The 21,841-nt window shown below is 42.8% G+C and overlaps 1 protein-coding gene across 1 annotated transcript; it reads right to left on the minus strand.

Moving 5' to 3' along the window:
* Positions 1-5,777: 5,777 nt before the first annotated feature.
* On the minus strand, positions 5,778-16,902 carry TEKT4 (tektin 4). Its single transcript, XM_085074382.1, has 6 exons — positions 16,312-16,902; positions 13,604-13,674; positions 11,237-11,380; positions 9,901-10,123; positions 7,312-7,466; positions 5,778-6,117 (listed from the first exon to the last, which is right to left on the minus strand). The coding sequence occupies exons 1-6, from the start codon at positions 16,828-16,830 to the stop codon at positions 5,898-5,900; spliced, it is 1,332 nt and encodes a 443-aa protein (XP_084930508.1). The 5' UTR covers positions 16,831-16,902; the 3' UTR covers positions 5,778-5,897.
* Between the last annotated feature and the right edge of the window lie 4,939 nt (positions 16,903-21,841).

Here is a 21,841-nt window from a genome sequence, read left to right on the forward strand (position 1 = left end):
AGGGATGGAGGGACAGGACATGGGAATGGCTTCAAACTGACAGAGGGCAGGGATGGATGGGATTTTGGGGAGGAATTCCTTGCTGGGAGGGTGGTGAGGAGCTGGGATGGAATTCCCAGCTGCTCCTGGATCCCTGGAAGTGTCCAAGGCCAGATTGGACAGAGCTTGGAGCAACCTGGGATTGGGAAAGTTGTCCCTGCTCACGGCAGGATGGTGGAACAGGATGAGCTTTAAGATTCTTCCAACCCAAACCATTCCATAACTCCACAATCCCAAACTAAATTATCCAGGCTGCAGCTGGAAAGAAGTCCAAGCAGCCACACGCTCACCCTCCATCCCGGCTGAAAGTGATTCCACACTTTTAATGGCTCCAGCAAGCCGTGAACACAGAGCTGGGAGACTCCAGCTGCTCCAGAGCTCTTCAATTCCATGGATTCTCCACCTGGTTTTCCTCAGCAATGTCTGAGGAATAGCCCTGAACTTTAAGCCAGGTGGAATTCCAGGTGGAATTAATTCCAGGTGGAATTCCAGGTGTTATTCCAGGTGGAATTCCAGGTGGAATTCCTGGAACTGGGACTTTGCCACCCGTTGGGACTTTGCCACCCTCCAGGGATTTCTCTCCTCCCGCTGCCCTCATTCCCATCCCATCCCAGCTCTTTCTGCAGCGATCACAGGTTGATCACTTTTTATTTTTATACCATTTTTTAACAGATTTGTTCCGTTCCCTCCGCAGAGCAAGCGGCAGGAAGGAGCTGCCAGCTTTCCCAAGGGTTCCCACGCAGGCAGGGCAGGAATTTCTGGTGTTTTCCCTTAAATGCCTCGCTGTTTGCAAGCTTTAGCAGATTATTCCAGCAGGTGGCTCGGGGTTTATTACAGGAATTCTCCTCGCCCACACTCCTGCTTTGCCTTGCTAATCCCTGCTTTCTCCAGAGCCAGGAGAATCTTGGAGCTGCAGGTTTGGGATCAACCATTTGCTGGGAATCAGGATGAGAATGAACAGAATTCCTCTTTTCCCAGATTTTTCACTGAGCCAGTCTTGATTTTGATTTTTTTTTGTTTCCCCTGGAATTTATGTCGGGAATATCCAGAAGTTTCTCCTCCTGGATTTATTTTTTCCAGCAGATCTTTCCCAAGTTCATTCCAGATGCAATCATGGGAATTAGGAAAAGGTTGATAATCTCATAATTCCAATTCCGAGTGCTTTGGGTTCTTATGGATAAAAACACAAATATTTTGTATTTATTTTTGGGGTTTTATTTCTCTAAGTTAAAGTCTGAGGGATTTTGATAAGAGGCAGGAATTATCATTCCAAAGCAGGAATATTGATCAGAGATTCCCTCTTAAAACATTCCCAAGAATCAGTATTTACAATTCCTGAGGAGAAAAGCGGGAATCCTTTGCATCCGTGGAATTCTGGGAGCCTTTTTCCCTCCCAGACCTTTTCCTTAATTTTATTCAAAGAGCCTGGCATGGTGAAAAATGTATTTCCAGGAATTTCACTGTGTTCCTGAGGCGCTGAGGAGAAGGAATTTCAAAAATAATGAGATTTTTCACAAGTTCCAGTCCGGCTTTGTTTGGGAGAACAACCTGTGAGACTCTGGATATTGGGAATTGTCAGGATTGGAATGGATTTATTCAAACCTCGTGGGGAAAAAAGGGTTTCAGCGTTGCTGGTTGACACCTCAGTCACAATCCACGATTTCTAGGGAACAATTCCATCCAGGAATGACTGGCTGGAAGCAATTATAAGTTTTAAAACTTGTTTCAAAGTGGGAAAGTTGATGATGTTTGAAGTTGGTTCAGTGGAAACGGAGCAGGAATGAAGTGTTTTGGGATCGGATGTTCCTGTGGAATTCTGGGGATTGGAAAACATGGAATTCGGCCAGGAAAAAACTCCTGCTGGAAAAATGAGGCCAAAAAAAAGCTGATTTGGTGCATTTGGAGCCTCTGCAGCACCATGGAGAGCGACCGTTGCTATCCTGGAAAACACAAATCCAGGGAATTCCCTGGATCCGGATCCCCTCTGGAGATATTTGGGGGAAATGTAGAGGACAATTGATTTCCTCCTCGCCCTGGGTTTGATTCCCTCCTCCTAAAAGAAGGGAGGTGGAGCAGGGATTGTGGAATCAGAGAATCCTGGAAGGGTTTGGGTGGGAAAAGACTTTGAAAATCGTCATTTTCCAACCCCTGCCATGGACAGGGACAATTCCAAAGGGACCAGGATGCTCCAAGATCATCCAGCCTGGCCTGGATCGCTTGGAATTCTGGTTTGGGGCAAATCCAGGAGCTCAGAGGTGTCTCAAAGTGTCAGGGTTTGTCTCTTTCCTCGACCCAAGGAAAGAATTCCCATTCCTTTGCAGCTTTCCCTTTCCCCACAGCATTCCCGGCAGGAATTCCCCTGAGCAATTAAACTGAGATTAATTAAGAGCAATCCAACTGCAATTAAAGTGACAGCAGGAATGTGATCCCAATCCTGCAATTCCCTCACCTCGGCCAAACCCAAACCCAAATCCCAGTTCCCATCAGGGATCAAACCCAAACCCAAATCCCAAATCCCAGCTCCCATCAGGGATCAAACCCTCCCAGCTGGAATTTGGAAATCCGAGCTGGGAGACCTCCAACACCTCCTGGGGAGTGAGAATCCTGGGATTTCCCCAGGAATTAAAGGATCAAACCACCAACACCCGGCCCTGTTCCTCCCACTTCCCTTTTTCCCCTCCAGCAAATCCCGCCAGGGAACACCGTGTTTACCACCAGCAGATTTTTCCCGTTCCATTTTTATTCATTCTCTGTCGGACATCATCCCAAATGAGGTTTAATTTATTCCCAGCCGCTGGTGTTTATTTAATTCCCTCCTTTTTTTTTCCCGCCTGTGGAATAACTCCATCCCAGCAGCAGATGTTCCCTGAAACCTGAGGATGCAGCGGGAGCAGGGAAAAGCTGGTTGGAGGGAGGGGTTGGGGTGGAAAGGGGAGAGTTTTTGCGGAGCTGGGAAAGGGAAAATGGGAAAGGGGGAATAATGGGGAAATAATGGGGAAATAATGGGGAAATGGGGAAATGGGGAATGGGAAGGGAAGGGAAGGGAAGGGAAGGGAAGGGAAGGGAAGGGAAGGGAAGGGAAGGGAAGGGAAGGGAAGGAAAGGAAAGGAAAGGAAAGGAAAGGAAAGGAAAGGAAAGGAAAGGAAAGGAAAGGAAAGGAAAGGAAAGGAAAGGAAAGGAAAGGAAAGGAAAGGAAAGGAAAGGAAAGGAAAGGAAAGGAAAGGAAAGGAAAGGAGAAAGAAGAAAGGGAAAAGGGAAAAGGAAAGAGGAAGGGGAAGAGGAAAGGGAAGGGGAAAGGAAGGGATGGGATGGGATGGGATGGGATGGGATGGGATGGGATGGGAAAGGAAAAAGGGAAAAAGGGGAAAAGGGGGAAAGGGAAAAAGGGGGAAAGGAGAGCTTTACCTGTGGCTGCAAACCTTGGGATGAAGAGAACCAGGAGAGCCCCCTGGCCCCACAATCCACCCCAAAGCCGCTCATCCCTGGGGCTGTGCAGGTCTCCCAGCCCAGTTTATCACTGCTTTTCCTGAGCTGTTTATCATCCCAGCTCCAAGGCTCTCTCCCTGCTGCCGCTCCAGTCTAAAACAATTACAATAATCGGACAAATTGGGTCTGTTTTGCCGGGAATGAAACATTTCCCTGCAGACAAATGGGCTCTGCCTGTTCCTCGGGAAGGTTTGTGCTCTCCGATGTCACGGGGAGTTAAATGGAGCTTGGAAAATAATCTCATTTCTGGCTACTTTGCTTTTCATTCCATTTTCCCTGCAGATCAATTATCCCCGGGAATTGAATCACAGGGATTGACACCACTGCTCCCTGGGGGAAAATTGGGAAAACAGCTGGAATCATGGAGGGGAAGCTGGGAAATGGTTTGGGAAGGAAGGGAAAAGAGCTGAATTCTCCCTGTGGGGCACAACTGGGAATTTTCTCCCAAAATTTTCCTGCCCCTGGCAGGGTGGGAATGGGATGAATCCTCCCAGGAGAGGAGATTCTCCTAAAAAAACCACAATCCTGGTGATTTTTGAAGTCCCTTCCATTTGGATTCCATGGAAAAATGGAGCGACTTCAGCTGAATTTCCAAACCCTTCCACTCTCCAGCTTTCATTTCAAGGGAAAAAAAATAATTTTTTTTTCCCCAAAAAAATCATTTCGGGAATAAAAACCTTCTTATCAGCAGAGGGTGATAAACGTGTTGGGATATTTGATAAATGGGTTGGAATATTTGATAAATGGGTTGAGAAGTTTGATAAACGTGTTGGAATATTTGATAAACGTGTTGGGATATTTGATAAATGGGTTGGGATGTTTGATAAATACGTTGGGATATTTGGATTCTTCTCTCCCAGCCCATTTTTTTCCCCTTTTTCTCACTTTTTAGGGATTCCAGGCTGAGCTTTCCCACGCTGAGCTTTCCCTATTTCCACGAGTTGCTCTCTGACCAAATGAGGTTTTTGTGGCAATTTTGCCTTTAAGGATTTTTTTTTTTTCTCCCCTCTTTGAGCAGCTGCTTTTGAAAGGAAAAAAATCCACTGCAATACAGGAAATAACCAAATTGTGTCCTGGGTAATTTTTCCCTCTTTTTGGCCCATTTTGAGCCAAGAGCCCAATAATGGCTCCATGGCATTTGCTGGGGGAGCTGATGTGTTCCCAATTAGGGATGAGAGCTTTTCCAGGGAAAAAGCTGCAACACATCCACAGCTCCAGCCAAGCTGCTGAAGTTTTATTTGGTTTCCTGAACAAAAAAAATAACAAAAAAACCCAAAAAAAATCCCAAAAAACCAAAAAAAAAACCCCAAAAAACAAACAAAGAACCCAAAAAAACCAAACAAAAAATCCCAAAAAACCAAAAAAGCCAAACAAAAAAAAAAAAACCAAAAACCCACCAAAAAAAAAAAAAACCCAACCAAAAAAAAAATCTAAATTTATTGCCTAAAAGGTTAAAAATCCTTGGATTCATCTCAGATTGGGAATGATTTTCCAAGGGGCAGATTTGCCTCAATCCTGTGGAAATTTGGGGATTTTTATGGATAATGTTTGAGCAGCTGAAATTCCTGCCTGAGTGGGGAATTCTCAGTTTTATTGCTCCCATTTCAAGCCAGAAATGTTCTATTTACCCTTAGATTGTTCTTGTTCCCTCATATTTCATGAGAAATATTAATAAGAAATATTCCCTCTTATTTCATTGTCAGGGTGAAACCCCCAAAAATATTTGGCACATTTGTTATATATATACATATATATAAATGTTATATATATATAATATATTTATATATATTACATGTATATTATATATGTATTTTTTATATTATATATATAAATTTTATAATATATAAAACATTATAACATTTTATCATTTAATAAATTAAATTGTAATTACAGTCGATCATGTTATAATATTTATATATATAAATATATATAATATATATTATATATATTTTATATATATTGTATATATTTATATATATAAATATATATTCTATATATTAGACATATATATTAGATATATTTTTATATATATTATATAATATTTATATATATATATATAAAATATATAATATATATTAGACATACATATGACACATATGTAATACACATCACAGATGGAATAAATTGCTTTTAAGCTCCTTTAAACTCCATTTTTAGATATTTATGGAGTTTTGGAAGGGGAAGACAAAACCCACAACGATCCTTAAACAATTTTTTACCCAAGCAGAAGAAACCAGAGTGACCACAGCACCTCCATACACAACAACATCCATTTATTCCATACGAAAGCTCCCAGATTTGGGGTTTTTTCCCCCATTTCCAGGCTGCCAATGGCTGAACAGAAAAGAAGAAATTGTTTTTTTCCCCAGAAATCACTGTTTGTAGCTGGCCACCTCCAGATCCACGGGGTACCTCACCCTGTAGCTCATGCACTTCTGCCTGTCGATGAAGATGCTGTTGGCTTTGACGGCGATTTCCTTCTCCAGCTTCATCCTGGTCTCCTCCAGGTTCTTCAGGTTCTGCTCTGACTCCATCAGTTTCCTCTTCAGGGCCTCCAGGTACACTGTGAGCTCTTCCACTTCGCTCACCAGCCTGAGGGGATGGGAGAGAGGGGAGGGTGGGGTTGAGAATGGATGGGTTTGTTGGTTGGAAATGATGGAATCGTTATTGTATAATGATGATGTAATAATGTAATAATATAATATAATATAATATAATAATATAATAATATAATAATATAGTATAATATAATATAATATAATATAATATACAATATACAATATACAATATACTATATTAATATAATATAATATAATATAATATAATAATATATTATACAGTAATATATTATACAAGATAATATAATATAAAATATACAATATATATTATAATATACAATATATAATATAATTTATATAATATATATAATACATAATACATAATACACATACAATATATAATATATAATATATAATACATAATACATAATATATAAAAATATATAATATATAATATATAATACATAATACACATAATACATAATATATAAATATATAATATATAATATATAATATATAATATATAATATATAATATATAATATATAATACATAATACATAATACATAATACATAATACATAATATATAATATATAATTAATATATAATAAATATATAATTTTGCCTTTAAAGATTTTTTTCCCCCCTATGAGCAGCTGCTTTTTAAATGTGAAAATAATGAAATTGTGTCCTTTTTTTGTGTCAATTTTCCCTCTTTTTGGGCTTCTTTTTGGCCTTGGTTTCATCTCAGATTAGGAATGGGAATATATAATATAATATATAATCCCTAATAGATTTGGATTGGGAATACATAATTATATTATATTATTATAATGTATAATACATATAATATATAATAGATAATATATAATGAATATAGAATATAGAATATAGAATAGAATATAGAATATAGAATATAGAATGTAGAATGTAGAATATAGAATATATAGAATATAGAATATAGAATATAATATATTGGAATTGGGAATATATAATTTCATTATATTATATTATAAACATACAGTAATATAATAATAATAATAATAATAAAAAATATTATTTATAGATAATATAATTCCAATATTGGAATGGAGATAATTAGCCACTATAGAAAATAATAATAATAATAACAATAATAATAATAATAATAACAATAGAAAATAATAATATAAAATAATAATAATAATAATAATAATAATAATAATAAAGAAATGATTGATTTCCTCACCTGAACTGAGCCTCATCTCGGCAGAGCTCCACGTTGGGTCGGAAGGATCTATCAAACAGCCTGGTCTGAGCCACTTTCAGGTGAGCTTCCTTGTCCCTGATGGACTTTTTGAGGTTCACAATGTTGGCTTCTTCATCCCTGATATCATTCAGGATCTGGAGAGGAAAACAAATTTATCCAAGGAAAAAAAAAAACAGTAAAAAATCATAAATATTTCCCCCAAAAATATCTGTTCGCGGTCGTGGTGAAGCATTGAAAATTTCACCTGAAAAGGATTAAGGAGAACTAAATTATTTTCATTTCAATAATAATAAAATGAATTTTACTGGAGGTGAAATACAAGAATTAAGGTGGTTTTGACCTCTCTGTTTTGATGGATACACTGAAAATCACAGTTTTAGTTTGAAAAGGAGCAGAAAATATTCTGCAGCCTCTGCAGTCCCAAAGCTCTCCCATGGCATGACAACACATTCCACCTCCACACAGTAAAATTTAAATTGTAATTGTCAATTTGAGCTGGGAATTATCCAGGAAAAAATCAAGTTATTTCAAAGCAGAGCTGCAGATCTGCCTGGAAATGCCTGGATTGCTGAGGAAAATGGAAAAGACAGGAAATCCTGGAATTCTGCTTTTCAGAACCACTGACACACAAGTGAAAAATAAACATGTTAAAATAATCCTAAGGAATTATTGTTTTTTCCACACTTGCTCATGGCTAACAGAGAAAAAGGGGAAGAGGCCAAAACCACCCCTTGCTCAGAGGAAAAATAAAAGTACTAAGGTGGTTTTGAGCTCTTTATTTTTATATTTGACCTCTTCATTTTTATAATTTTTTAAATTTTTATATATTTTATAATTTTGTAATTTTTATAATTTTTATATTTTTATAATTTTTATAATTTTTTATTTTTATAATTTTTATAATTTTATAATATAGAAAAGATTATAAAATTTTTATCATTTAATAAATTAAATTGTAACTATAGTCGATCATTTTATAATAATAACTTTTATCATTTATTTTGATAATTCAGCTCATTAGCCTCCTCTCATTTTCTAATTAATATGACATGAAAAATCCCATTGTCAGTCTAAAAAGCAACAGAAAATATTCTCTCCAAACATCTCCAAACACCTCCCATGGGATGACAACCCATCCCAGCCCCAGAAGTGCCACCAGGTGCTAAAAAATGACATTTTCCCCTCATTTCCAATGGAAAAACGGAGGCTGAGCACAGCCCTTGTCACCTGCCAGGACCTGCTGCTGCCACTCCACAAAAATCCAGGAATTTGGCTCAAGCAGAGCTGCTGAACCCCCAGATTTGGGGTTTAGCTCATCCAGACGTGGATGAGAGTTTCATTCAACTCCATCCCAGCAAAAATCGCAAGGAGCTCAAGCAGAGCTGTAGGATTGAATTCTGTGGGATTTGGTTATGAGGATGGAATGGAAATGAGATCTCTGAAGTTAGATCTTAGAGCATTTGGGTTTATTTATTTTACAATAAATTTATTGGGGTTTGTTGTGGAATAAATAACCCCCATGGGTGGGTGCAGGAGAGCTGCCAGGGGTGCCAGAGTCAGCTCAGAGCAGGGCAGGGAAGCAAGAGAGAGAGAGAAAAAAAGAAAAATCTTTTTTGCTGTTTACAATACAATAAATCATCTTCTGTGTTGAATATTCTAATTCTCATTAACCAATCTAGAACAAGCTCCAAACCCTACAACATTTGCACACAACCTATAAGAATCATCACATTACCATATGGGGTTATATTTTAAATATTCTAATTCTCATTAACCAATCTAGAACAAGCTACAAACCCTACAACATTTACATACAACCTATAAGAAAATCATCCCATTACCACACAGGGTTATATTTTAAACCCTAAAAATTGCTTTTTGGACCCTCTGCCAAGTCTCTTCTGACCCTTGGACCTCTCTGCAGGCAGAGGGGATTGTTCCATCAAAAGGGGATTATTTTCAGTGGCTGTATCATTGTTTTCTAGTTGTTCAGTAACTCAGAGCTTGTCTTCAGCATCTTTTGCCAGCTAATCATATTTATAAGGCTTTCCTCTTTCATCTTCCCCAACATCCTGGCTCAAGCAGAGCTCCTGAACCCTCAGATTTAGGGTTTAGCTCATCCAGACATGGATGAGAGTTTAATTCAACTCCATCCCAGCAAAATCCCAAATTACTCAACCAGAACCACAGCAAAGCTCCAACACCTCTTGGCGCAGTTGAGCCGCTAGCAGAGAAGAGATCCTGGATTCTCAGCGTGGCACAGAAAAAGCACTTTATTATTTTGAATCCAACATATAGATAGACTTTTCAGAGGTCACCCAGATTGGTCAGTCAGAAACCTCCCCCTAGGCCTGACTGGCCAGGCCTGAACTGTCCAAATCTCCAGATACTGTTTGCAAAACATCCAAACTTTATCTTTGTTTATAAAACACAGGAGAGAATTCTCATGGGAAAGACCTGTGCTAGCCACAACCTCTCCCCAGCTCCATGACACAAACATGGATTAAACCATTTTTTTTCAAGGCTAACCCCCCTGTGATGCCAAAATCCCCCCAAATCCCCCCTGACCTGCTCCAGGTGCTGCTCCAGGCGGAGTTTGCAGTCATCCAGCTCCCTGCAGTGAGCGTCAAAAGCCTCGTTGACCGCGGCTCTCTGCATGCGCAGATCCTCCGAGGCGTCGTGGATGATGTTGTTGATCAGAGATCTCAGCTGGACCGAGGCCAGCTTCTCCTGCTCCGCTCTGGAGATGTTGTCGTGGCTGAACTGAGCCCAGGATTTGGGGGTGGAGGCGCTGGAAGGACAGGGAATGGGATGAAATGGGAATTTTGCCTTTAGAAGGTGGTTGGCGCGCTAGAGAAGCAGCAGCGGCTTCTGCTTGGTTTAGCTCTTGGCTGCAGTGGAGATTCTCCAGAAGGAAGGAGATTAATCCACTAAAAAATTAATAAAAATCCTCTAATATATTGATTTATAATCTTTAAAATATTTAATTTATAAATGTTTCAATTATAAATATGATAATTCTATTTCATAAATGTTTTTCTATGTTTATTTGTAAATTTGTAAACTCTCATTCCTGTGGAAAAGGGAAAGGAAAGGAAAGGAAAGGAAAGGAAAGGAAAGGAAAGGAAAGGAAAGGAAAGGAAAGGAAAGGAAAGGAAAGGAAAGGAAAGGAAAGGAAAGGAAAGGAAAGGAAAGGAAAGGAAAGGAAAGGAAAGGAAAGGAAAGGAAAGGAAAGGAAAGGAAAGGAAAGGAAAGGAAAGGAAAGGAAAGGAAAGGAAAGGAAAGGAAAGGAAAGGAAAGGAAAGGAAAGGAAAGGAAGAGACAAAATCAGCCCAAGCTCTCCCATCTTCGGCTACAAATCCTAAAACAGCACACAGACATTTTTGGTGCAGTTCAGTCCCAGCAAATAAATACATGAAAATCTCCAGGATTTACAGGCTGTGTTTATTTGGAAATAAAAAGATCCAAGATTTTGACAGGCTGGAGAAGGGAAACTCCAGGGAGAGCTCAGAGCTCCTTCCAGTGCCTAAAGGAGCTCCAGGAGAGCTGGAATTTGGGACAAGGATGGAGGGACAGGACAAGGGGATGGCTTTAAACTGGCTGAAGGCAGGGAGGGATGGGATATTGGGAAGGAATTATTCCCTGGGAGGGTGAGGAGGGGCTGGAATAGAATTCCCAGGAAGCTGTGGATCCCTGGATCCCGGGAAGGCCAGGCTGCATGAGGATTGGGAATGTGGAATGGGTTTGGGTCACAACTGCATGACTTTAAGGTCTCTTCCCACCCTCATTCCCATCATTCCCACCCTTCCCTGCCCTAAAGCTCCTCTCCACCTCCAACCCCACCTGGAGCTGGAAATTGCAGAGGTTTTGTTTCCCCAGGAGGATCCTGGCAGGAATGACTTACTTCTCCTCGAACTTGACGGAGCTGGGGTGGGACTGCACGTTGGTGCTGTCGGTGCAATAACCCACACACTTGTCGTCGATGTGGTACGTCTCCACCTTGTCCGACCAGTCCAGCTCACAGTTCTCCTTCTGGATCCGGTTGGATCTGGAAAATTGGGATCACAGCTCAGCGGGAAGCAGGAGAAGCAGGAGAATTCCCAGAGCACAGCTTGAGAGAATTCCCGAAGAGAATTCCCAAAGCACGACTTGGGAAACAAGAGAATTCCCAATGAGAATTCCCAAAGCACAGTTTAGAAAACAAGAGAATTCCCAAAGTACAACCTAGTAGGAAAAAAGAGAATTCCCAAAGTACAACTTAGTGGGAAAAAAGAGAATTCCCAAAGTACAACTTAGTAGGAAAAAAGAGAATTCCCAAAGTACAACCTAGTGGGAAGCAAGAGAATTCCCAAAGTACAACTAAGGAAGCAAAAGAATTCCCAAAGCACAATTTAGGAAGCAAGGGAATTCCCAAAGCACAACTTGGGAAACAAGAGAATTCCCAAAGCATAACTTGGGAAGCAAGAGAATTCCCAAAGAGAATTCTCAAAGTATAACTTAGGAAACAAGAGAATTCCCAAAGAGAATTCCCAAAGCACAACTTAGTGGGAAACAAGAGAATTCCCAAAGAGAATTCCCAAAGCACAACTTAGTGGGAAACAAGAGGATTCCCAAAGCACAACTTAGGAAGTAAGAGAATTCCCAAAGAGAATTCCCAAAGAGAATTCCCAAAGCACAACTTAGGAAACAAGAGACCCAAAACAAAAACAAAAACCCAAAACAACCAAAACAAAAACCCAAAAAACGGAAACAAGAGAATTCCCAAAGTACAACTTAGGAAACAAGAGAATTCCCAAAGAGAATTCCCAAAGCACAACTTAGGAAAAAAGAAAATTCCCAAAGTGAATTCCCAAAGTGAATTCCCAAAGAGAATTCCCAAATCCACCCCAGCTTGGGAAGTTCAGCTCCACCCTTTGTGTCCCACAGGACATCAAGACCATCATGATTCCTTTTGGGTTGGAAAATCCCAAATTCTCCCTCCCACAGCTAATCTCCTGGAAGAGGAGCCTGATTTAGATGGGATATTGAGAATTTTTATTTAATATTATTTAATATTTAGATGGGATTTTGCCCAAGAGGAGCCCGATTTAGATGGGATATTGGGAATTTTTATTTAATATTTTTATTTAATATTATTTAATATTTAGATGGGATATTGCCCAAGAGGAGCCTGATTTGGATGGGATATTGGGAATTTTTATTTCCTATTTTTATTTCATATTATTTCATATTTAGATGGGATTTTGCCCAAGAGCAGCATGATTTAGATGGGATACTGGCAAAAAATTCCAGTGGGAGGGTGGGGAGATCCTGGAATAGAATTCCCAGAGAATTCTGCTGCCTCTAGAAGTGTCCAAGGCCAGGCTGGAGCACCCTGGGATAGTGGAAATGGAAAATCTTTAGTGATATTCAGATTAAAACTCTTGTTTTGCTGTTAATTTTATGATTATTCCAATGACCAAAGCCTGCGGGTCGTTATCAGCCGGTAACAGCAGGTGTCACTCTCACCCAAGGAATTAGGGACACTGCTGGACAAGGGGACTAAAATAATCTTAAAACAATTAAAAAACCCGCCAAATTAAACTCCTTAGCCTCTTCTCATTCTCTAATTAATATGACAGAGCTACTTGATCTTAATTTGCATTTACAGCCATTTAGGAAAAAAAATCAATATTTCATTTAGCAGGTAGAACAGGAGCAAATAAAAGGATTTTTAAGCTAAAATATTAAATTTCCAGCGGTTAATTCCTTTCTATTGATGGATTTTAGGCTACAGCAACATCTTTCCAAAGGGTCTGTTAGAAATTCCAAGCAAATAAACCTTTGGAAAGGCAAAGAACATCCACCCTGGTAGAGAAAGTCCAGATTTCAAGTTCACACTGACATCTGGTGGCAAAAAAAATTCCTCTGGGAAAGCTCCTTTGAGCCCAAATATCCCTTGAAACCGGCCAAAAATACAAATAAATCCCAATATCCAAATATATATCTTGTATATATGCAAGATGATGTCCAGAGAATACTTTTATAGCACTGGGGTTTGGTGTTGGGAAATAAATCCAACACAGTGCTGGAAAGCAGGAAAATCTAAATCTTAAAAAAAAAAAAAATTAAAAAAAATTAAAAATAAAAAATAAATTTTAAAAAATCTAAATTTACTTGAAAATCTCCAAGTTTCCAGGTTTAAATGAAATTCCCCCAGCTCCTAAGCCTGGCCTTGGTGAGATCTTCATCCCAGGAATGATTTGGCTGAAATATCCTGGAAATATCCTACCTTATCTGGGTGGTAGCTTGAATGATGGTTCTTTTCAAAAGATCTCGGATATCCCGGATCAGATCAGCTTCCTAGGGGAAAAAACAGGGAGAATTCTGTGAATCCCCAGCAGGATCCACGTGGGAATATCCTACACCAGCTCCCACCTGGAGAGAGGTACATTTTCAACTGGAAAAACCTCCTAAATATTGATTATAAGTCAGAAATTACACACAATTCCTATTAAAAATATTAATAAACCCTATCATGCCATTGATTACGTGGAATCACAGAATATCCTGAGCTGGGAAAGATCCAAACAACTCCTGGATAATCCCAAAAATCCCACCAGGTGCCACTGGCCAAACATTTCAGTCTGCTCAATATTTTTCTAATACTAATCCTCTGGTTTTATGAGTAACTCATCATGAACTGACTGGAGGCTGCAGGTAAATAATCATTAATTAATTAATAGTTTATTCCAGGAGGGAAAATGCCATGGGATGTGTTTTTGTGTGACAAGAATGGCATCAGCTTTGAAGGGAACCTCAGTGACAGGGTTGGAGCATCACCTTGGCAAGGCTCAGGGGAAGGGAAGGGCAGAAAATGCCAAAATTTGGGCAGTTTGGGGATGGAAATAAGGAATATTCCACTCCTCCTGAACTTTTGGATTCAAAATTTGGACAGTTTGGGGATGGAAATAAGGAATATTCCACTCCTCCTGAACTTTTGGATTCAAAATTTGGACAGTTTGGGGATGGAAATAAGGGATATTTCACTCCTCCTGAACTTTTGGATTCAAAATTTGGACAGTTTGGGGATGGAAATAAGGGATATTTCACTCCTCCTGAACTTTTGGAATCTGCAGTTTGGCAGAGAGGAAGGAATTGATTTCAAACCAAGGAGAGAAGGGATTTAAGGGCAGAATGGGATGCTGGGGAAGGGAATGGCAGAAAATGCCCAAATTTGGACAGTTTGGGTATGGAAACAAGGAATATTCCACTCCTCCTGAACTTCTGGATTCAAAATTTGGGCAGTTTGGGGATGGAAATAAGGGATATTTCACTCCTCCTGAACTTTTGGATTCTGCAGTTTGGCAGAGAGGAGGGGATGGATTTCAAACTGAGAAGGGATTTAAAGGCAGAATTGGATGTTGGGGAAGGAAATGGCAGGAAATGCCAAAATTTGGACAGTTTGGGTATGGAAACAAGGAATATTCCGCTCCTCCTGCACTTTTGGATTCAAAATTTGGATAGTTTGGGCATGGAAACAAGGAATATTCCACTCCTCCTGAACTTTTGGATTCACACTTTGAAAATGCAACCAGCAGAGAGGAGGGGATTGATTTCAAATCAAGGAGAGAAGGGATTTAAAGGCAGAATAGGATGTTGGGGAAGGGGATGGCAAAAAAATGCCAAAATTTGGGCAGTTTGGGTATGGAAAAAAAGGAATATTCCCCTCCTCCTGAACTTCTGGATTCAAAATTTGGGCAGTTTGGGTATGGAAACAAGGAATATTCCACTCCTCCTGAACTTTTGGATTCTGCACTTTGGCAGAGAGGAGGGGATTGATTTCAAACCGAGCAGAGAAGGGATTTAAGGACAGGATAGGATGTTCTTGGCAGTGCAGGAAACCTCTGGTTTGGGTTTATTGGTGGCTGGGCTGGTGGGAGGTGGATCTGCTCCCCTCCAGCCACACTCAGGGGGTTGTGAAACACTTTTGAAACAGAGGAAGGACTCGAAATGATCCTTCTTAAAGGAGGGTGGTCACTCCTGGGTCACTCCTGGGTCACTCCTCATCCCAGAGACCACAGCAGCAGCACCAGGGATGTCCCAGGGATGTCCCATGGATGTCCCAGGGATGTCCCATGGATGTCCCAGGGCTGTGTGATAAATGAGTGAATAGTGAATATTGGTTCTCCCATCTATGAATTTAGCATTTACAAGTGATGAGGTACTGTGTAAAGTAGCACTAGGATAAAATAGAGTTAAGTAGGAACAAAGTTAGAGTGAATTGTACCTATGTAATAATTGGAGTTTGCTAGAAATGTGGTAAGAAATACATGGCAATAGATGTCTTTTAAACTGATAAGCCACAAAGCCAGAGATCAAGACGCCCTGAAGGAAGAAAAAGAAATAAACCTCATGCATCTCAGGAAATCTGTTATTTACAGTCACACCTCCCTGGGAAGAGTGTCAGCTAAACCTGAATTAGGGGATAGAAGACTTCAGCCTTCAGCCCTGAGACAAACCAGAAGGCCAAGATATCTCCAGCCTGGCGGACAGGAGGAATGACTGAAGTGTAAATGGGGTTTTTTTTGGACTTACTGAATATGTAACAGTTACAGAAAGTACTTCAGCACACATTAAAATGAATAAGGCTCAGGACTGAGAATAAGGCAAACCAGCCACTCCTGCCTGGCCGTAAGGCTTTGTTCTCCTAATAAATGTTCAATGTTATATTCCTAAAAATGCCGACTTGGGAATTTTTTCATAGCAGATGTCACCGGGCTGTCCCAGGACTGTCCCCAGACTGTCACAGGGCTGTCCCAGTGCTACCACAAGGCTGTCCCAGGGATGTCCTAGGGCTGTGCCAAGGCTGTCACACGGAGGTCACAGCGCTGTCCCAGGGCTGTCCCAGAGCTGTCCCAGGGATGTCCCAGGGATGTCACACGGCTGTCGCTGTCGCAGGGCGGTCCCAGGGCTGTCCCAGCGCTGTCACCTGCCCACCTTCAGCAGCTGCCTCTCCACCTCATCGATCACCAGGTCGGGCGGCTGTCTCCTGTCGCGGCACTCGAGGTTATCGATGACCACGGTGTAGGGCACCTCGGTGGCGTCGAGCGCTCTCTCCAGCCGCAGCTTCTGCGCCGCCAGCAGGTTGGTCTCGGCGTCCAGCTCCATGATCTCCTTCTGCAGCTCCACCCGCCAGAAGTGGATGTCCTGCAGCCGCTGGCCCAGCGTGGTCTTGGAGCACTCCTGAGCGCGCTGGGCGCTGGCCGCCGCCTGCTTCATCAGGTTCTGCGACTCGGCGCGGCCGCGCTCCGCCTCCTCGCTCACCGTGAAGGCGTTGTAGTACACGCCGGCGTTCCTGCGGTGCCACTCGGGCAGCTGGTACTTGGCGGTGCGCAGGCCGGCCATGGCCATGCCGCAGCAGCTGCGCGGCCGCTCGCTGCGGGCCACATCGCAGATGCGGGCGGGCAGCGGGCAGCTGGGCATGGCGGTGGGCAGCGGCTCCTCGGGCTGCGCCATGGCGGAGCTCCGCCGCCTCCTCCCGCCGCTCCCGCCGCTCCCGCCGCCCGGCGTCCCACCGTCACCGCAGCAACGCCGGCGGCCAATGGGAAGTTGGGCATGTGGTTGACGGACAGCTGTGTAAACCAATCAGAAAGCCGATTCGCCCCGTGCGCAGCGCTGATTGGAGGATGTGGTGTCTGCGCCCGCCCCCCACGCGGCTCGTTGCCATGGTGACGGAGCAGGCGGGAGGGTGTGTGAGGGAGGTGGCGTGAGGGAGGTGTCATGGCGGCGCTGGCCTCCCTCAGGGAGCCGTGGAGGGGTCGGGGTCGGGAGAGCCCTTTAAAATAATCCACTGCCGCTGTTCGCCCAGCTTCGGCTTGGATTGTGGTCAATTTGGGGGGTTGGCGTCACTGTGCAGCAAGAGGAGAGGGGAGGAGAGGAGAAGGAGAAGGAGAAGGAGAAGGAGAAGGAGAAGGAGAAGGAGAAGGAGAAGGAGAAGGAGAAGGAGAAGAAGGAGAAGGAGAAGGAGAAGGAGAAGGAGGAGAAGAAAAAACAACAGAGGGCACTCTTGTTCTTGCACAGATCCTCTGTCATCGTTGTCACTTGGATTTGGAAAATTAAAAAGGCAGAAAGCCCTTGTTCTCTGGAGCTCTCCCAGTGTTGTCAGGCTGATTCCTGGCTTGGGCTGGAAGGGAGCTCAAAGCTCATCCCATCCCACCATGGCAGGGACATTTCCACTATCCCAGGTTGCTGTTTCCTGTACCTTTCCCTCTCCTTCCCCTGCTCGTGGCCTTCTCTGCAGGATGATCCATGCAAATATTACATTTTAAAGTACAATAAGGCTCTGGGAAAAGCCCTGCTGAGCTATTGAGTGAAAGCCCTTGCCGTGGAAATAATTTTTTTTTATTATTTTTTTATAAGGGCCGCAACACTTTGTTATCAAGGAGATTTCTTTTTTTTTTTTTTTTTTTGCTCTGAAGATTTCAAAAGCGCTCTTATGGGTGACAAGCTGTCACAGCCTGCTCAGTGTCACCCAGCCGGGTTTGGAGGGGGTCACTGAGGGCCGTGGTGGCAGATTGATAAAAAATTATCATCTCATTATAAATTTATAATTATAATTCAAATGGAATTTGTAATTTGAATTTTCAGGGCGCTGAGTGCCACATCCAGGCCTTCCTTGGACACTCAGGGGACTCCAAACCTGCCTGGGCACTTCCTGAGCCTGAAACCCTTTCTGTGAAGGAATTCTTCCAGAAGGGAAACACCAGGATCTTCAATCCCTGCTTTTCTGCTCTCTCCTGGCTGCAGCACCTGATTTTCCATGTCCACACTCAGCAGGATGAGAAATCCTGGAACAGAGGGACAAATTCTCCTCAATTCTCCTTTTGTGAACCATTTGTTACAATTTGTCTCAGTTTTACCGCGGCGGGGGAAAATCCATTTTCTTCATTTCACCTTGATTTCGTATTTCTTTATTAATCAAGCCTCATTATCCTTTTCATCCTCTGGCTTGCACAGCCCAGCAACGAGCACCTGTGATGGGGAGAGAACACAGCACACTGATCTCCGTGATAAACAGGGAGAAAAACGTGGGGAATTAGCTCCGAGCAGAGAAAATCCAGACAATTCTTTTCCATCAAGCAGCGTCTGCTGCTCCCAAACTCTGCCCGAGAGCGACACGACGGAGGAATAAAGAGATTAAAGAGCTGGGAGGGGAAATTTGGGTTTGATGGCAGCAAAGTGTTGCTTTTCAGCGTGAGAAATAAACAGCTGAGAAAGATTCCAGCCTCGGGAGCTGGGGAAGGATTGATACCAAAGGCTGTCCAAGAACAGGGATCAAAACAGAATTGTTTTTATCTCACATCCTTGGGATTAGAATCCCTCTGCCTAGGATTTGATGGATGGAGACAACATGAATTATTTGTAGCATTATTAGCATTTCCTTTTTTTTAAAAACAGTCGTTCCAAAGCCTAAAAGGAATCATTCCAGCACGGATGAAAACCTCATCTGCAGCTCCATTTCCCAGCCTGGAGTCTGGGAGCAGAAAGTGTTGGATCAAAGCATTCCAGGAGGTGACACCAGGTTGAGTGACAGCTTGTGACGATGCCACATCCACATTTCACTGACATGAAACTTCATTGCAGTTTTCCACCAGCTCCAGGAATTTGCACTTCCCTGGATTCTCCCCTGACAGGACAATGACACCTTCCACCGTCCCAGCTTGCTCCAAGCCCTGTCCACCCTGGCTCTGGACACTTCCAGGGATGTGAAATCCCCACCTTGTCCTCAGAGCTCTTTTTCCAGCCTTGCTAATTCCGTGATTCCGAGCTGAATCCACAATCCCTGTGGCTGCAGGTGGTTTCCATGGATTTGTAGCTCGGCTCTGCTGCCAAAGCCTGGACATGCTGCTGCTTCCCATCCTGCTGATCCAAGGCAGGATGTGGTCCGAGGACTTTGCTTCATGCCAGGGAATTTGCCAGCAGGAGAGAGAGGCTCATGGTCTCCCTGCATTCCCAGCTCCAATGGCCAAGAGCCTTGGAATTTTCCAGGGATGGAGCATCTCCAGCTTCTCTGGGCACAGGAAAAGTGAGGACATTCCTGCTGACGGCACAGCGGGGATGTCAGACTGCCAGCCTGCATCCCTGGAATTTGGGAACAATTAGCTGCAATCCCTGTTCTCTCCTCTCCCCCCAAGCCGAGCTGCCATATTCCCAAAGGAGCAGGGATTGGGATCTGCTGCTCTCTGGGATGGACATGAGGACATTCAGTGGCACTGCTGGAGCAGAATTCCACCCTGGGAGGATTTCTTTGGTCCAGGAGGTGATCCTGACATGTCCTGCCAGGCAGAAGGGTGGGAAGCAGGATCTGCCTTCGGAATGTGGATTTGGAGTTGCTGAAACAAAGCCAAGCCTTTCCCAGCACTGCTACATCCTGCAAGGCAGGGAGAACTCCTGGATAATTTAAAAACAGGGAGCAGTTGGGTTGTTCATCCCTTCACTGGCATCAACTGGTTTAATTCCAGTAAGGAATGAAATCCCAGAAGAAAAATCCCAGCAGCAAATCGGATTTTTTTTTCCAGCAGGACGCAACACCATCCCTCTCAAAACCTCCCAGCTTTTGACTTTCAAATTCCACCTCTTCCCCTCTAATCCACTTTTGCCTCATTAGATTCCCTCCTGCTCCTCCAAACCTCATCTATTTCTGGAGCTTTTCCTCCCGAATCCAACACCTGGCACGTGTTCCCAGCGCCGAGGGTGGCAATGTGGGAGAGCAGCCCTGAATCCTGATGAGCTCCTGATGAAATTTGGAGTTTGTTGAGTCTCCTTCCCGGAATTCCCTTCCCACACGAAGGTGCTCCGTGCCCCAGACCTGTGGGAATGATGAGTCACACGGATTTATTTTTGTTTCCCAACGATTGCTGCCGGGCAGGGATGAGTTTTCCTACTCAGAAATCTCCCTGAGGTGATTTTTTTTCTGCATTTATTCCATTTCTAGGTGATAACCAGGCTGTGACCTGAGGGAGTTCAGTTAAAAACGGAGGGAAAGAATTCCCAGAGGAGCCTTTTAGGATTTTCTTGGAATAAGAAAAGCATAGTCAGCAGGGTTACAGCACTAAAAAATTCCAGAGGCAGCAGGAAAACAATCCCTCCATCACCCAAGGCCCACTGTGGGGTTTGCTGTGGGTTTGGAACCTTCAGCTCCAGCGAGCTCCATTTTCCCAGCTTTTCCCAAATTTATATGGAAAACAAAGCCTCTCCTTCAGCTCCATCCTCATCCTGCAGCCAAAATGTGCAGGCAGAGCAGAAAGCAGGGATTTTGGGAATTTTGGGAATTCAGGCCTGTTGGGAATTTGGTTTGGGACAAATCAAACCCTGAGCCTGCCCTGAGGTGTCCTGGGAAGATCCTTGGGAAGGTCACAGAGTCTGATGACATCATGAGGGACATTAGTGGGAATTTGGAATAAATCATGGATAAACGAAGGGGATTTAAATTCCAAAATTCCCCTCTTGGGAATCTCTGGATTTCCAGAGTCCCTTTCCATCAATCATTCCAAGATTTTCTCCAATAATCAAACCAGGGTGGGTTTGGTTTTCAGTTCAGTGGTTTGATTTTTTTGGATTTTTGGTTTTCAGTACACCCAATTAAATCTGGAATATTCCCTTTGGGAATGGGTGACAGGGATTTGTGTCCCTGCAGGAAACTGCACAAGAACGACCGGAGAAATGGGAATGAAAATTTCATGGAAATGAATTGAAAGCAAATCAAAAAAGCAAGTTAAATATTCAAGAAAATGTAGGGATTTGGACAACTTTCCTTACGGATAATGGAATATTGGTTTTAGCTGAATATCCGTAAGATAAACTTCAGTTTGAAAATTCCATTTGCTCTGCATGTGGGATGGGATGGGATAATTGGGATGGGATGGGATAATGGGATGGGATGGGATGGGATGGGATAATGGGATGGGATAATGGGATTGATGGGATAGGATGGGATGGGATTTGGGATGGGATTTGGGATGGGATTTGGGATGGGATTTGGGATGGATGGGATGGGATAATCGGGATGGGATATCGGGATGGGATATTGGGATGGGAAGCTGCCCCCACACCCGTGTCCCTTCAGGAATCCCAAGTCACTCCTTTATCCATCTCCTAAGACAGGAGAAGGATTTCAGAGCTGGAAAGTCTCATTTTAGGATCATAGGATTAACCCAGGGCTTGTTGGCATAGGAAAATTAACCTGGAATAACTGGAAAAGTGGATTCATTCCGCTGCATTCGCTTCCATGGGGACAGAATCCCAAAGATCTTTATTGGGTTGGGAGCTGCAGCCAAAATACTTTAAAATAAACCAAATCCACTCCATTTGAATTCCAAGGAAACCTTTTATGGATGCTCCTTCACTTGAAAAGCGCTCCGATTAATTTTGCCCAGAACACATCAACATTCCTGATAATATTTGGCTGAAGTGCAGGACAAGAGCCAAGTCTGGGCTGAAATAATGGGATGAATCATCCCTCAATCCC

The sequence above is a fragment of the Lichenostomus cassidix genome, chromosome 14 (assembly GCF_008360975.1).
Source record: "Lichenostomus cassidix isolate B80296 chromosome 14, HeHo_3.0, whole genome shotgun sequence".
Lineage (NCBI taxonomy): Eukaryota > Metazoa > Chordata > Aves > Passeriformes > Meliphagidae > Lichenostomus > Lichenostomus cassidix.

What these genes read in the sequence shown, in the direction of transcription:
- TEKT4 (XM_085074382.1), bottom strand. Translation starts at nt 16,830, where the DNA reads ATGGCGCAGCCCGAGGAGCCGCTGCCCACCGCCATGCCCAGCTGCCCG. An exon ending in CAAGCTACCACCCAGATAAG is followed by an intron (nt 11,381 to 13,603) that starts GTAGGATATTTC and finishes CCAATTTTCCAG; the next exon opens with ATCCAACCGGATCCAGAAGG. An exon ending in TGGAGCAGCACCTGGAGCAG is followed by an intron (nt 7,467 to 9,900) that starts GTCAGGGGGGAT and finishes TTTCCTCTCCAG; the next exon opens with ATCCTGAATGATATCAGGGA.